Source organism: Gouania willdenowi, chromosome 14, assembly GCF_900634775.1.
Source record: "Gouania willdenowi chromosome 14, fGouWil2.1, whole genome shotgun sequence".
Lineage (NCBI taxonomy): Eukaryota > Metazoa > Chordata > Actinopteri > Blenniiformes > Gobiesocidae > Gouania > Gouania willdenowi.
The window spans coordinates 18,281,582-18,298,132 of NC_041057.1; the positions used below are offsets into that span (position 1 = coordinate 18,281,582).

Below are 16,551 nucleotides of genomic sequence, written 5' to 3' on the forward strand. Positions count from 1 at the left end.
CGGTTCTGATGTTCCATTAACTCAGCACTAGAACGTCATTAGTTCGTCTGTCTACTGTTTTAAGTGAATTCAAAAGTGTACATTATTGTTTTTACTTTAAGGTTGTTCTTCTACTTCTACTTACTGCATCTCCCTTTTTTTTGATTGAATCCTTACTGATAAGTAAAATAAAAATCAATTAAAACCAATTAAACTCAACATCCTTAAAGCAACATAGGTTCCATATAGTATATTCTCTCAAACACTCTCATGTGTTTCTTTTCTTTAGTGATTATAATGTCTGCACTATAAAAACAAACTGAATGCATCATTTTTGATGACTTTGATACAAGTCTTTTCCAGAAGGTGAGAAAGTTTTATCTGTTAATCTATATTCTTATTTAGCTATTTTGAGGTGTTGTGTAGTTAAAAGTATTTGAATACTATGTTATTTGTTTACCTATATTACACTGTATATCGCTAGGCCAACCTTTGTGTTGTTATGCACAGCTTCAGCCTTACATAACATTAGCTTATACCAGCACAGCTGAACTATTAAAAATAAAAGTTTTACAGTTGGGAAGTTGAACTTTCATTTCAAAAGAGAGCCAACCTTAACATTTGGTGCTCATTCAGTCTGCCTATTGACAGTAAACAGCTCTATTTCAACTTTATTATTGTCTAATATAATAATGTGGTTTTACCAGGAGTTTGTTTTAGCAGTAGTCTTTATTACCCTGACCTACGCCCTACCTCCACCCCACCCCCACAGCTTCACCCCTGCCAAACAATCTACAGAAAAACAAAAAAACAAGGATACCAAAAAATGAACCACCAAATTATTTTATTCATGGAGCTTTAGTCAAAAAGATGCATATATTACATTATTTTCTATTTTTTTAATTGTACAGTGGATTGTAATCACAATTTATTGGCCAGCAATAAATCACACATTTGATGACTACATAATAATGTAAACAATATGGAAAGATATAGAACTGCATAAATTGAAGCAGAATGCACGAGACAGGCAGAAATGGAACAGTCATGGTTGTTTTCAACTGACTGCATATGATGATGATTGTAAACAATCCACAGTATTTAAAGAATAAGTAAAAAATACTGTAGAAATAGTCTCTGTTTGGGTCTCAGTCTGACTATATATATATATATATATATATATATATATATATATATATACTAACAATTAGACACCTACATTTTCACATTTTTTCTCACTTGCTTGATGTAAACAGTAAAGTTTTAATCTACCTGAGATCAGAGATGAACAGCAACAGATTCAAGATTTTAAGAAGCTCTAATGGAACTGATCAACACCACCATTTCTCCGTTTTCCTCTTCTTTACACCTTTTTTTTGTCTTTACACCACTCCTCCTCGGAGCTCCTTCAGCTTGAGATCCACTGGTTATATCATCACTGGCCTGAAGATCCTTTGTCTTCTCATTGCACATCTTCAGTCTTTTGTTCATCAACTCCAAAACAGGGTGCAGGTGAGGATGATTTCGTAAACAGAGAAAGTTTTTTGGGCTGTGATCAAAAAGGCGACTCCCAGTATTGTTGTGCTCTTGTCATGCCTCTTTTAATTTGTTCATACGTCACGAACATCACAATGTTCCAGGATCCAAGTCGAAGGAAAGAAGGCATGAACCTGAAGAAGTCAGAGTTTGGATAAAAATATCAGATTAATACTCAGTGTATACTGTATGATTATGAACTTATGTCTCTGGGTGTGGGTGTGTGTCTGCATACCCTTTGTAGAAAGCTGTGGCTCCTTCGTTCCTCAGCATCTCGATGGCACAGCTGATGGCACTGGTGTACTGACCGTGTCCTGAGTTCATAAAGCGTGTTTTAACCACGTCCACAGGAGAGGCCACCACTGTTGTGCAGAAGCCAGCTCCGAAAGCAGCTGTGAAGTGGCACGGCAAATTATCTGAGGGAGAAGAGAAGCGATCTCACTGTCATCATGGAACAAGATTAATCAGAGAGCCTAAACCTCCACCAAGTTCCAAATACCCTCTTTGCCAGATATTGGCAGTTATTTGGAACAGTGATCCTGATCATGGTACCATTCACATCTTAAAGGCTTGTAAGGAATGTTTATCCCAATTAATAATGATACAGTAGGTCCAAATGTAGGCGCAGACCCATTTTTTATTTTTTCCATCCGGAAGAAACTCGGTGTGGTAACCGAAGAACGAACCCCACAAAACTGAGTCATTTCATAAAGATTGGTCGTTACGAACCAAGGTATCCAGAATCAGAATATTAACCCGCATTCCCTCCAAAATGTAATGTAACCTCCCATGGCATAATGTTGTTCTTTGGTTAAGATTTTGTCAAAATATTTTAAATACTTTCGACTATTGTTGTTCCGGTACCCTTTTTTTGTCCCAATGCTGATGCAGATACCCTGTTGCATAGTATTGGCCGATACCGATACATGCCGATATTGCAGTATTTAATAAAAGAAAGTGTCTATTTGTATGGTTGCCGTACAGACAACCCCCCGGTGCTAATGGTACAGTTACCCAAGTACACATACGTAGCGTCTTAAGGTTAGGATTAGGGTTTTGTTATAACCCAACATTGCAACAATTTTTAGGGTTAGGATTAGGTTTAGGGTTAGGGTAAGGTTCATGGTAAGGTTTAGAGAAAGGTTTAGCCTTAGTCACACAACCTAAACTGGCCAATGTGACTGACCTATCACGTGACCTAAACTGGCCAAATAGGGGCGTTGCGTACGAATAGAATGTCGGTATATTGATATTTCATTGATATTTTATCTCATGTGTTGGGATGTTTGTTGTTCGGAAACATGAAAACACGGCCCCGCGGTTGGTTCGGAACAGCGATTCTGGGCCAATAGCGATAGCTTGCCTCGGCATGCACTGAACAAGTAACCATAGGCCTACGTGTTTCTGTGATCTGGAGACAGGGCAGCAGTGAGAGTTGGGAGAGATGAAAAACACAAGGCAAACAAGTCAGACAAACAAAGGCAATAACTTTACCTGTCATCAAGTCATAATTGAGGATGAGTTCTTTGATCAGGTCGTAGGTCACCAGTTCTGAACAGTTTACAATAGCATTGCGGGTGATGTTTGGCATGCAGCCTGAAAGAGAAAGAAAACCAACCTCTTTAATGAGTTGCAGGTCATTTCTTTTGAATATATGTCTTCAATGAAAAATGTAGGATAATACCTTTCCAAAGGCCACGAACTCCCTCTTGCCGGGCAATGGTCTTGTAAGCATCCAAAGTGCTATTATATCTCCTCTCACCATCAGCCATTCGTACCTGAGCCTGGAAACGCACTTTCACCACATCTGTTGGTTGAGCAATAGCCACAGCCATGGCCCCTGTGGTGCAGCCCGCCATGAGCCGAGTGACGACCCCCGCACCTGTGCAGCAATTGTGTTGATCACATTGTAGCAAAAGGAAGACAGCTGTGCCCTTTACGTAACATGAAGGATGTTTAAACACTCACTCTCAGTGCCTCGGGTGTAGAACTGTTTCATGGAGTCGTAGAGACCAATGCGGACCGAGCCGAAGCTCATCTGCCTTTGGAGTCCAGCTACCAGGCCATTGTACAGGCTCCGGGGTCCTTCTGTGCGCACTATTGTCGTGATGGTTCCAAACACACCTCGGTACCTCGGAGCACTTGGTCCTTCAACTTTCTGACCCTCTCCCTGTATCTGGGCATCAGGAGGACATTTTTAGGCTTTGTAATAGCGTACAACTACAGTAAATGTGAATTTTAAAACGTCTCTTACCTGCAGTCGGACTTTGGCGGTATCTAGTGGAAAGGTGAGGAGGTCAGCAATGCAGGCGGCTGTGCCTGCGCCAAAGAACTTAACTGTGGCAGAGGGCGCGACGTGTTCGGGTTTCATGCCAACCATTTCTACTGCTGATGAGATGAATGGAAAGCTTTTATCACTATTTGACAAGAACATTCAAGTACATTAACACCTACAACATATACGTCAATGCTGAATTTAACTAAAATGAGAGCACATGAAACATTAACATATATACAGTACTGTATATATTTTAGTTTGATCATTTTTGATATTTCAATAATATCTAAAGTGTTTATGATATTTAGGTGAAATGCAATAGTGTTGATTGACAGCTTTCCTGTGTCTTTAAGAGACTTTTATTGCTGTCATGGAACTATCTTTTAGGTGAACCTGCAGCTCACAACAGCTCACTGAAGTAATTATTCTAACCAAAGAACACTGTGTACTTTGATCATTTGTTAGTAAAATTCTTGGTTTAAGTTGGATACAAAATATGAAAATATATCACAGATGTCCCATGTTTTAATCTGCGTGTATAGGAAATACCAATTACATTAAAAACACATAAATGAATACATAAATAAATAAAATAATTTGTGTTCTTGTTTAAATTTACCTGGTTTTCTTCAGTACATTTTTAAATCCACAAAAGGAAAAATACAATCTCTCTCCATTAGTTTGTTCATCCAAAACATGTGCTTGTTCCAAGCTGTGTGCTCACTTGTCTTCTGTCGAGGAAGACGCTCAATTTATAGGCACTTGACGCACATGACCCCGAGGCAGCCTACCAAGTTGAACCGAGTGTTATGTGAATCCCTTGTTTACCAGCCCCAAGTTAACATTAAGTCCTGGGACATCTGAGCACTCATTGATATGTTACTGGTGTGTCCCAATGGACGTCTGCCACACAACCTACAGTCTAAACTCTAAGAATGTAGGGAAATATATTACCAAATGTGAAGGATGTGAAAGTTTTTGCTTAATTGGTTTACAACTTTGTTTGATATCTACATAACATTACTAGCATTTATATTTCAAAATAGGCATATACGCTTTCTCATCAGTGGATAAAGGCAATGAATCATAAAAGTGAAAGAGGTGTTTTCATCAGCAGTGACTGCACTGCATCGACAAAATTGAAAAGTGGTGCAGCATTCTGAACAATCCCCTCATCCCTCCTCCCTGCCAGTAGTAAAAGTTACAAAATGTTCCCAGTGACGGAACCACCGTTCTGCTCAGCCAATCCATACGTTGAACTATGGTGGGTGGATGCACACACACGGCGCATCTGAATGCAATCACTCAGACCAGACGCCTTGTTACATAAAACACCGGCAGCACCCAGCAAAGGAAACTGGATGGTGGAAAGTGTTAAAGAGGACATGACGGAATGGAGGGCTCCATTTCTGCGTGAACATACCTCCAACATTCACGTGACGGCTCTGCTTTAGGCCACCAGAATGTGCAAGTCCAGTCACGCTGTTGACTGTGCACACACGTCATCCATGTCCACAACTCTACTGTAGTTTTTAATTCACATATGAACTAAAATGAACAACTTACATTATTTTTTCTCTTAAATTGCAAACACACTCCTAACGTTTTTATTAAAACTGTAAAAGCAACTAAAGCCAAACAAGACAACGTATAATCTCATTAAATTAACCTACATTTCATCCACTGAAAACATTCCAATTGTTTCATCACTGCTTCTGCCAATAAATGTACCGTGCTAAAAAAAAAACAAGCCTCCTCTCTCATCCTCTACCTCTAAGAGTCAGACAAGTAAACAACTAACTGGTCCAGCTGCCAGCGGCCCCCACACTCCCAACCCAGCGGCTGGGTTCACCGTGAACTTTGAATTCCACGAAGCTGCAAAACAGATCGACACGGTTATTCTATTAATAAGCAACACCCATGCTATTCATAGACAGCGCTGCGTCACCAAAGACTATTGGAGCGCAGCGGCGTGTGTCATCGTAACTCCTCACATTGTCAACAGTAAGAGGTGCCAACTCTCACCTTTGTCAAATAACTGGATAAGAAAAGAGTAAAGAACAGACTGAAACTTCCTATATGATAAAAACCAAAAGTATTTGCTTAGAAATCCAAATAATTCCAATCCCTTCCATGTCCAAAGGTGGAAAATCAAGCACCGAGACATGCAGACTACGGTACTTGTACAAATCAGATGCCAACTGTGCCAAAGGTCAGGTGTAAGAAGCTACTAAATATTCAACAATCAACTGTTAGCAGTACTACAACAAAGTGGAGGCAATTGGGAAGAACATTAACTAAACAGTGCTGTTCAGCTCAAAGTGTAAAATTTAGTGGAGGGAGGATTATTTTGTGGGGTTCATTTACAGGAGTTGGGCTCAGCCCCTTAGTTTCAGGGTAAGGGACTCTGAAAGCTTCAGCATCCAATAAACGTTTTCTTTTATTCAATTTCATGCTCCCAACTTTGTGGTAATAATTTGGAGATACCCCGTCCTGTTCAAGCATGACATCTCACCAGTGCACAAAGTTATGAATTAATGTTTCAAATGCAATTTCCTACTTGTATCACTTTACTATCACTAAAAAGGTATGCATTTTATTAATGAGAAGTGTTTTGTGTATCTTTAAACATGGTTAAATAAAAAAAAGCTTAGACAGTGACCATCCCACTTTCCTTACAAGTACTGTAGTGACATGTTGAAATTATTCTTCTTACGTATGCAATGAAACGGAACAAAAGCCTGATTTAGCAACATTTTTTCTTATTTTTAAAATATTTAGGAGACTACATTTAGGCCTATGCAATTCACACTGAGAATGAGTTATTCACTTAGAAATACAGTACTTGTCAATACTAGTTGTATAGGTTGACAAGTATGGTAATGGCTCATTAATACAGCCAGATAGGTGCAGACAGAAAAATCACCCTATTTCCTATTTTTTTTAATCCTCTAAAATTTTAATACTACTTTTCAAAATGTTTCCTTTTTTAACTCAATCGATTTACATGCATTGATACTGATAATGCTAATTATTAATTTAAATAGATGTATTTTTATTTATTTTTGTAAACTTCTGATTATTGCAGATTTGAGTTGATTTTTATTCATTTATTCATTTCACGTAAATTACCATTTAAAAACAGTTTTAAATATAATAATATAAACAAACATCAAGAAATAACAACAAAACGGAGGAGGAAGAAGTATAAACTTGTCTAATCCTGGTAATGTTCGTGGTAGAGCTTTTGAATGACTGTTGTTGTATGTATTACTTTAACCAGTAGAGGGCAGAACCATTTTAGGTCAATGCCACGCGGATAGTTAAAAAAAAAACCCAGAAGAAGAAAGGGTGCCGCTAATCAAAGCCGTAGAAGAAGAGTCGTGCTACATGTTAGCATAGCTTCTGCTCCAGACGCACTTCACTCAATGAGAGGCTAACATCGCTGCAGGTTTCAGAGGCTAACATATGCTGCCACTCAGAGGGCTGCTAGTGTTACAGCGTTCCTGACAGAGACACGGGTCCCTTTATCACACATGGAGAAGCAGCTGCACCTCAACCTGCTGGGCTCCAGACCTCCTTTAGCTGGAGGACTCCAGTCGAGCTCCAAACCCAGGATGGGGTAAGTTAGCATCTTCAGAAAGTGCTTGCTTTAGGTGCCACTATCGCCTCCAGTAAAGTTATCATTCCTGTGCTTTTCACGCTTAAAACCCATTGACGTGTATGTAATATTTAGGTAAGAGTGTTGTCACACAGTAGAACATGTGATATCATGTGTTAAATGTTAAAATGTGTCCTGAAGTGCAGGAGTTCTACATCAGGTGTGTCAGCTGTCAGTTCCAGACCCTGACTGACCCCTCAGGCTCATGCACTCATTGTAATGCGCATGAACTGCTTTAAAACCATGTCTGTTGTGTTTTTGTTTATGGCCCCATTCATAGATTACTGAAATGTATTACTTTGTAGAACATATGAAGTATTTCCTAAGAATGCCATGTATTATGATGTGATCAGAGGTGATGGATGGTTCACAACACAACAATAAGCCCATTTTTAAATAGATGCAGCAATCTCATGCAACTGTAATCACCTAGTGTATCTCTTTGTTAAAATAACTCATTTAAATACTCATTGAACTGTTTTTTTATGCATTTTTGACAGAACTTTCTTTTACTTATGCCTCCGTTTGAGCTACAGTACCGACCATGTTTAATATCTAGTGGCAACACTTATAGACATGATCATTTTGGATATCATCAGCCCTGTTAATAATTATTCTATGTTATAATTATCTATTTTTCTCATACTAACATGATATCAACTTTAAGGGCACGTTGTTTACTTGTTTAGGATATTAATTCCACTCAATAGCAGGTGTCATTAGCATAATCAGTCCTTTTCACGTCACCCATTTGCGTTCCAAATATAATGGCTGATGAGTGTGATTCAGACAGACAGTTTGATTTTGTTATTTATACAATTTAAATTCATATCTAAACAATTTGCTATATGGTCAGTTTGATTTTTCTTTCCTCTGATTTTTCCTGACATGAGCTATTTACTGTTTACTTTTATATTTTGACAAATACACTGACATTCACACTGCAGAATAAATCTCACGAGTGTTACTTCTAGTTGAATTTATATAAAAATAGGCCATAAGGTTGTAAAAAGATTGTTAATCGTTTAGTTAAGGGTGTTTTTAAGGTGGTTACACATTTAAGGCTCGTGCTTAAAAGGTTGCTGAAGTAGTGAGTCGTCATGTTCTGTTTAATATTACCATTGTGTGTGTTTTGTTTTTCTTCCTTTACAGACCTGGAAGAAAGAGAGACTTCTCCCCGTTGTCTTGGAGTCAATACTTTGAGACCATGGAGGATGTGGAGGTGGAAAGTGAGAATGGCAAAGATATATCCTTGAGGAGAGTTCAGACCAATAACATGACAAGTTAATTTTAGGTCATGTGTTCATGTAGTTTAGTAAGTTATAGTATCTTTGAACTTGTATATACATGCATACAGCAGAGGTCTGGATTTCTTTGACTACCCTGAACCTGTTCAGGATTTACTGCAGTGGCTCCCATGGTCCTGTCCTGCTTCTGCTTCATGGAGGAGGACACTCTGCACTTTCCTGGGCCGTGTTCACTGTAAGCATTATTAGCTTTGATGCACCAGTAAAGTTAAGTTTTTTTTAGGTTTGAGAAGTTCAAAGCATGACAATAGAAAATCCATGTGCTGCAAAGTGATACTGTTTTCCAAATGTGGCTCTGCAGGCTGTTATTTTCAACAGGATCAACTGTAGAGTGGTTGCTATGGACCTTCGAGCTCATGGTAAATATCAGATTCCATATTTAGTATCATATTATTACTAAATATGTTGTCTCATTTGTTGCTGATGGATTAGCAAATCCCATCATTGGTACTTGAGCTGACGTTTTGCATTGGAAGTGGCTAACCGTACGTAGACGTACGGACAACCCCCGGTGCTATTCGTACGTGGCCGATGACGTTAGTCATGTGACCATTCCATACGGACAAAAATGGTTGAACAAGCGATACACATACGAATTTACGGTGGCAAGAAATTCAAATCCACTTCAGAAGGTTAGGGCTAGGGTTAGTTAGTCCGTGACGTAGTTTAGGGTTAGTTAGTCCGTGACGTAGTTTAGGGTTAGGGTTAGTTAGTCCGTGACGTAGTTTAGGGTTAGGGTTAGTTAGTCCGTGACGTAGTTTAGGGTAAGGGTTAGTTCGTCCGTAAACGTAGTTTAGGAATCTATGTAATAATAGCAAACAGAAGTACTGGCCAATGAGGATTACAACAATTCATAAATACGTAGTATGTCCATAACGTACTTTAAGAATCTATGTATTAATAGCAAACAGAAGTACAAGTACGTCGCGTCTTAGTCACGTGACCCGTCACGTTACTTAAACCGGCCAATGAGGGGCGCTACGTACGGGTAAAATGTCGGTATATTGATACTGTCTTTTGCATTTTATGACACATTTTTTTCAGTCTTTTATTCAACTATCTAACCATTGTTGACTGTTTTAGGTGACACCAAAGTGAAAGATCCTGGGGATCTCTCTGCAGACACAATGGCCAGGTGAGTCATGTAAGAACTGCGGTAATATAATACTCATCTAAACGGGTCCTTGTCTTTTTTTCTGGTTGCCAAAGTGAGTGATTTTTTATATATATATATATATCTGCATCACAGACATAAGAAAGCAGTGTGTTGCAAAGTAGGGGTGGGAAAAGACTTGAGTTACGATATATCACTTCTTTTTTTTTTGACATTAAAAATCGATATTTCTCCACAATATCTATTTTTTTTTTTTTAATTCATGTCTGCATATGCGGTCATAAGTTACTGCTATATGTAGTGTAGTGCACGTTCATGTTCAGTAAATAAATGTCAGGGCGACTGACTGACTAGTGATGTGCATTGTTTTTCTTGGAACCATGATGCGCATATTGTTTTTAAAAAAAGTATGATTCAGCTTTTGTTTTTAGATGAGGAAAATAACGAAATTAAGATTGCGATAATTGTTACTATTGAATCAAAATACTTAATAAATCCAAGTTGCAACATAAATCGAATCTGCACCCAAGGATCATCATAAAATCGACTTGGGACTAAAGCTTATTGTGGCAGCCCTATTACAAAGGCAGTGGTTGGTTGTTCAAACCATGACATCATGATAACTTGGTTGATGAGTTAAAAAGATACAATTTAGGGGTTGTGCAAGTTGCTTTTTAAATAACTGTTTAATTACATAATAAATGTCACTAAATTAAATACTGTCATGATGACAGAAATCTGTCCAAATAATCTGGGTATACCTGTTGTTTTTCTTAAAGGGACATTGGTAAAGTGGTGGAGGCTCTGTATGGTGAAAATCCTCCACCCATCATGATTGTAGGGCACAGCATGGGAGGGGCCATTGCAGTCCACACAGCCAGTGCTAACCACGTACCTTCTCTGCTTGGCCTCTGCGTCATTGATGTGGTGGAGGGTAAGTTCTCTGATTGTGTTCTTTTTTTAGGTTTGTCGGTCCGATATCAGCCAGAAAACGAATATGAGTTTATCGGACTGCATCTAAATTCTCTGATATATATTATATTATATTTATTCAATTGTAAAATACTGTAGATATTATGTTGAAGCTTAAAATTTAGAATGTTGCTATTGGTCCGGACCCGGACCTCAGACAATCCTGACTATAGTTCCGGCACTTCAGTAAGCCGAATGCTGGTAGTTCAGTCACTGCCGGACCTGTGTCCTTCTAGCTATAGTTCCGTCAGCTTTATTTTAGCCCTTTTAACTCTATCCCTAACCCTAACCCAGGAAATACCCTAAAATGTTTCTTTTTTTTTGTATATGTATTTTTAAAGGTGGAATTTGCTGTGTTAAATATGTTAAAATGAAAAAAATATATCAGATGTGGGATTTGAAACCCACATCAATGGAAGGAAAAATCCTTGAGTCTTGCACCTTAAACCACTCGGCCATCCTAACACGGTGGCTACACACCACATTATGCTTATGTATAAAAGGTCCGGCAGTGACAGAACTGCGCATGCGCACAGGAAGTGCCGCAACTATAGTCAGGTTTGTCTGAAGTCCGGGTCTGGAACTATAGACTCTTCGTAAAATGTATGTAAACAATTGGTTAATATTAAATGGGTCAGTTTTTCTCATACATACTGTTGCTGACTGTTCTTAGAATATTCAACACTACAGAATAAGTAATAAAAGTATGTATGATTCATGCTGATATCGTATCAGATCGATATAGGTATTCGCTAATACTCAAGGCTGCAATATCGGTATCGTATCGAAAGTGAAAAAGTTGTGTCGGGACATCCCTTCTTTCCTCTCTCATTTAGTCATATTTGATTAAAAAACATCAATATTTCATTAAGCACTAAATTTAGTTGTGATTATTTGCTGTGTATATTGTCTCTTATACAGTATATTGTGTATATTTTACTTTCAAATAAATAATTATGTCTTTGTTGACCGAACTTCCTTTGAAACCAATTTGTAGTCAAATCTTCGCTAACCCATTTCTAGAGGTTAATTTTGTGCTCAGATGTAAACTATAAAGTTATGGTTATATGTTATAACAAGTCCAGTTTTCTCCTTCAGGTACAGCAATGGATGCTTTGAACAGTATGCAGAATTTCCTCAGAAGTCGGCCAAAGACGTTTAAATCACTGGAGAACGCCATAGAGTGGAGGTAAGGGAGCTGAGTGTGTTCATGTTAGTAAGTTGTCCCTAAATGTGGTCCATCCCTGTGTTTCAGTGTTAAGAGTGGACAGATCAGAAACATCGAGTCAGCAAGGGTGTCAATGGGGGGCCAGGTGAAAAAGTACGTCATTCTGCATAGACTTCAGTTCATTAATTTAATTTCAGAAAACTCATTTATTTTTTTTTATTTTTTTTGCCACAGATGTGAGGAACCCAGCGGCAGCTCGAGGGTCTCTAACACCATTGGTGAAGGGATTCTAGAGGAGGAGGAGGAGGAGGAAGAAGTGGAGGAAGAATCCAACAAGAAAAAAATGAAGGAAGACGACCAAGAGGTTTGATCTCTGCTTGTAGCCCGTGTGTCTAAAAACTCTCCTGCTTTGTTGGTGTGATGGAGAAAGGATGACATGTGATACTTTCAGGTCAAAAAGGAAAGTATCTTCACCTGGAGAGTGGAGCTCTCAAAGACGGAAAAGTACTGGGAAGGCTGGTTCAGGGGTCTGTCTGCCCTTTTCCTTTCCTGCTCTGTGCCAAAGCTGCTTCTTCTTGCAGGTGGGTGTGATGCTCTGCTGTTGCCACTGTGAACACATGAAGCTAGGAGCACATATTAATGCTAACATGTCACATTGTGCAGGAGTGGACCGGCTTGACAAAGACTTGACTATTGGACAAATGCAAGGTAAAAAAGTTGAGCATTTGACTGTGTGGATCTTACACCATTACACGGGGTTGCCACTGGTTACGTCTCCACTGCGCCATGGATCCGATCCAGTTTTGCTCCGTGGTCCGGCAATCCCCATCGGTTGCGTTTCGAGTGCACAACGGTCACGAGACCATGGAGTTCTCGCAATATTTACATAATCGCGCAAGAACGCCGTTAAAGGAAGTGTAATAAACTTTTTTACTTTTTTTTAAATAGTGAATTACAATGACATGTACAATAATAAAGTGCAGCAATATTCACAAACATGTACAGATACAGACGGGCATTTAAGTGGTTAATAGACACATGTAATTATAAAAAATTAAAAAGAGAGTGAAAGGGAAGGACACATAAATTAATAAAGATAAATAAATAGTGATAAAGGGGTGACAATCAAACACATGAACACTTTTCAGACATAATTATATATTACATTATTTAGTTTCACAGCTTTTTTGTTTGTTACATGTTTTAAGGTATTAAAATATCATTTTTTCCTTTTGATGTTGCTGTCCTCGCCAGAGAAGAGATAATACGATGAAATAAAAGTGTTTTGTTTTGCAAAGTAACCGGATGTTGTCATGTTTAGTATGTTTTTAACTTCCTGTTTCACTGTATTTGCTTAGTGCTGAGTTGTTGCGTCGTACTCAGGCATCTGCCAGAAATAGAAGTTCTGCGCAGCACCTACGTAGCGCACCGGACACGGTGGAAATGAACACACAGACTAAAGTGTGAACCTATCAGTTCAGCTTGGCGTGGCGGAGACGTTACGCAGCGGACCCGCATCTAGTGGAAATTGGGGGTTAGTGTTTCAATTCACACATGTTTTGCTGTGTTTGCTCACAGGAAAGTTTCAGATGCAGGTTCTCCCTCAGTGTGGTCATGCTGTCCATGAGGACGCTCCTGAGAAAGTAAGCTGTCAGTCTCTCAAACAAACACTGTATTTTAAAGGTTTATGAAGGAACTGTAAATGTATATTTGTAAAATAGAAAATAAAGTTGAAATATAATGTATATAGTTGTTTTAAGTCAAAAAGGTAATAAAAAGGGTTGGGGTCAATTACATTTTTCAATTAAAATTACATCTTCAATTATCCATGTTCAATTACAACTCAAGTATGATTAAAATTACTATTAGAATTACGCTGTCAATTACTAAAATTAAAATTTAATTAATCACAATTACTGAGCTTGAAATGAATAAAATGTAACCTTCCTCATGTGTTAGCTTTCTGTTAGCATCTCTTATGATATTAGTGTCTGTTTTGACAAATGTCTTAAATCAGCTGTAAAATACACCCCAAAAAAATATTATCTATCATGCAATATTTGATTCTCTTCTCTTGGTTACATTGTTGGGGTTCCTAATAATGAAAATATTGGTATTAATGTGTGAATTTTTTTTCTGTCAGTATTACCTTCTATTTATTTATTTTTGAGATGATAAAATTATGCTTAAAGAGAATTGACAGGTAGTGGGAAAACTTGATATGAAACATATTTAATTTATTGTTTACTACTTATGTGTGTGTAAGCCATAGAACGGTAACATGGTTCCCCAGTTTCATGTTTAATGAAAATATAGTTTCTATAGAATTTCAATACCAGTTACAAATTCAATTATGATTTTTTTCAATTATAATTAGTTATAATTACACCATAATTTTAAAGTACGCTATTACAATTATAATTGACCCCAATACTGTTTATAATGTTGTTGTCTGATAACTTCATCATCAAATGTTATTTTTTGGTATCCTGTGCAGGTAGCAGACGCTCTAGCAACTTTTATGGTCCGGCACAAATTCACAGATTTTAAGGAGGGATACCTCTGGTAAGTCCATGTCACTGAGACTCAGGTTAGATTTTCTACATTTTCTTTCTAATTAATTTCAGTCTTTTTTTTTTGTCCTGCAGCTAATTGTCAAAGTCTTGACAGCAGCTGTAAAAGACAAGTTACAAGATTCATCAACGTCACTGTCCAATTAACAGCAGATAAAAGCTATTATTATTATTATTATTATTATTTCTTTCTTTTTCCAAAGGAAACCAGATATTATGGTATAAGCCCATGATGATTTTGAAAGGAAGAGATTAGAGGAGAAACCAAATAAGAATGGGGCATGCTGCTCAAATTGTCACACAAAGACGAACAAAATATAAAAAAATACAATGTGAAAAAATTAATTGCATGAAATCTAAAAAAAAAGTACAACAAAATGTAATAAAATTATATAATATAACAAAGTAAAAAAAAAAAAAAAAAAGCATGCCCATGGCCTCCTTTTTACAAGGAACAAATATTTGTGCAGACAAAGCAAAATTCATTCACAGTATAGAACTTTCCAAAACTTGGAAAATTAAACTAAAAGCGGAGGACAAGTTACTGGCAAAAAACCCTACGAAAGATGGAGCAATAATGAATAGAAACAATACTTATTTTGATTATTACGTCAATGTTTAGCCTTCTTGCTTTGCCTTTTGCTACATGGAGTTTGACTTTGATGTTATGTTTTTTTTTTTTCTTAACTGTAGTTCTTTATGTTTTAATCGAGAGATTGCTTCACTGTAAATGTGTGTTTTTGATGTTTGAATTCAAGTTATGATTAAAAAAGTTTGATGCTGCCAATTATGTTCTCCATGCCTTTATATTTGGTGTGTGTAAGACACAGTTTTATTGTTTCTTTTTGTTTTTTTTTTAACCTAATTTGGGTTCATTGCAGAGTGGAGAAAGTCTTTCCATGCATCTTGGTGGAGAAATATCCGGTACTCGTGTTTGCTATAAAAGATGCAAACTTTATGCACAAATTCATTTTTAATATTTGCTGTGTATCAGATTTCTACTTATGTTAATTCGTGTAGAAATTTTCTTTACACATATTTTAGGCAACTGCATAAATGACGATCAACTATCAATTAGGGGTGTGTATTGCCTGGCATCTGGCATACATAGGTCATGATACGATACTGCATATCCCAATATTAAAGTATAAGGCGATTATTACGATTTTATATATATATATATATATATATATGACTTAAGAAACAACTAATCTGTAAGAACATTATATATGAAATATATTTTATTGGTATATTTTACACAAAACATTGGCTTTAACATGCCATGTGCCAACAACTTAAAATAAAAAAATAACAAATCTGCCTGTGGCTTTTAAACCAACTTTGACTTTAGTGCAACTTAACTGAGGTATATGCCTAGAACTAGGATTGTGACGATATTGCGATACGGCGATATATCACAATATTAATTTGCACGATCGATTATCGATATCCTCGCGCTAAGTATCGATTTTTATTTTATTTTTTAAAACTCTTCTGCTTTTCCTCTAAAATGTGCAGGTACGTCTTCACAGAAATGTTGTCACTGCTTGTTGAAGGAACCATTATATTGTTTACTGGAATATTGCACTATACTGGTGGCACTGGTAAGAAAGACCCTATTTTTTGTTCATAGAAAGCACTATTGGAGATACTTATTCATTTACATTGGTGTGTTGACACTTATTTACAGAAATGTTGCACTAAGATAGTGTCACTGTTCATAGGACACTTTTACAATTTATTGTCTTTCAGAGATATTAAATAAAAAATGTATTTTTTCACTTAATCTTTTTTTTTGTTATGTCATAGATTATTGTAGGTTGATTTCTAACCAATATATCGATAATCGCAGTATTGTCATATTGTGAGATAATCGTTATCGTGAGCTTTGTATCGCGTATAGTATCGAGAGGTTCCCACCCCTACCTAGAACAACAAATAAATGCAGAAAGTTTGTACTTTC

At 37.2% G+C, this 16,551-nt stretch overlaps 2 protein-coding genes across 3 annotated transcripts; one reads left to right on the forward strand and one right to left on the reverse strand.

Annotated features, from left to right (window-relative positions):
- Positions 1 to 858: 858 nt before the first annotated feature.
- LOC114475904 (mitochondrial uncoupling protein 2-like) lies at positions 859 to 4,570 on the reverse strand. 2 transcript variants are annotated; one of them, XM_028467089.1, is made up of 7 exons: positions 4,413 to 4,540; positions 3,770 to 3,932; positions 3,484 to 3,691; positions 3,200 to 3,397; positions 3,010 to 3,111; positions 1,751 to 1,931; positions 859 to 1,649 (listed from the first exon to the last, which is right to left on the reverse strand). In XM_028467089.1, the coding sequence occupies exons 2-7, from the start codon at positions 3,893 to 3,895 to the stop codon at positions 1,535 to 1,537; spliced, it is 930 nt and encodes a 309-aa protein (XP_028322890.1). In that variant the 5' UTR covers positions 3,896 to 3,932; positions 4,413 to 4,540; the 3' UTR covers positions 859 to 1,534. The 2 variants fall into 2 exon arrangements, with proteins under 2 accessions (XP_028322890.1, XP_028322889.1); XM_028467088.1 differs by having other exon boundaries at positions 1,307 to 1,649; positions 3,770 to 3,903; positions 4,413 to 4,570.
- A 2,578-nt stretch (positions 4,571 to 7,148) lies between these two features.
- On the forward strand, positions 7,149 to 15,013 carry ppme1 (protein phosphatase methylesterase 1). Its single transcript, XM_028466605.1, has 14 exons — positions 7,149 to 7,415; positions 8,607 to 8,700; positions 8,844 to 8,936; positions 9,063 to 9,120; positions 9,845 to 9,896; positions 10,655 to 10,809; positions 11,946 to 12,036; positions 12,103 to 12,168; positions 12,250 to 12,379; positions 12,467 to 12,596; positions 12,679 to 12,723; positions 13,594 to 13,658; positions 14,513 to 14,580; positions 14,664 to 15,013. The coding sequence occupies exons 1-14, from the start codon at positions 7,330 to 7,332 to the stop codon at positions 14,665 to 14,667; spliced, it is 1,137 nt and encodes a 378-aa protein (XP_028322406.1). The 5' UTR covers positions 7,149 to 7,329; the 3' UTR covers positions 14,668 to 15,013.
- Positions 15,014 to 16,551: the final 1,538 nt, after the last annotated feature.

Bases quoted from the DNA above. Each gene is read 5' to 3' on its own strand.
- LOC114475904 (XM_028467089.1), bottom strand. From the start codon at position 3,895: ATGGTTGGCATGAAACCCGAACACGTCGCGCCCTCTGCCACAGTTAAG. The intron at 3,692-3,769 runs GTAAGAGACGTT...CCTGATGCCCAG, and splicing joins CCGCCAAAGTCCGACTGCAG to ATACAGGGAGAGGGTCAGAA. The intron at 3,112-3,199 runs GTATTATCCTAC...TTTCTCTTTCAG, and splicing joins AGTTCGTGGCCTTTGGAAAG to GCTGCATGCCAAACATCACC.
- ppme1 (XM_028466605.1), top strand. From the start codon at position 7,330: ATGGAGAAGCAGCTGCACCTCAACCTGCTGGGCTCCAGACCTCCTTTA. The intron at 10,810-11,945 runs GTAAGTTCTCTG...TTTCTCCTTCAG, and splicing joins CGTCATTGATGTGGTGGAGG to GTACAGCAATGGATGCTTTG. The intron at 12,597-12,678 runs GTGGGTGTGATG...CACATTGTGCAG, and splicing joins AAAGCTGCTTCTTCTTGCAG to GAGTGGACCGGCTTGACAAA.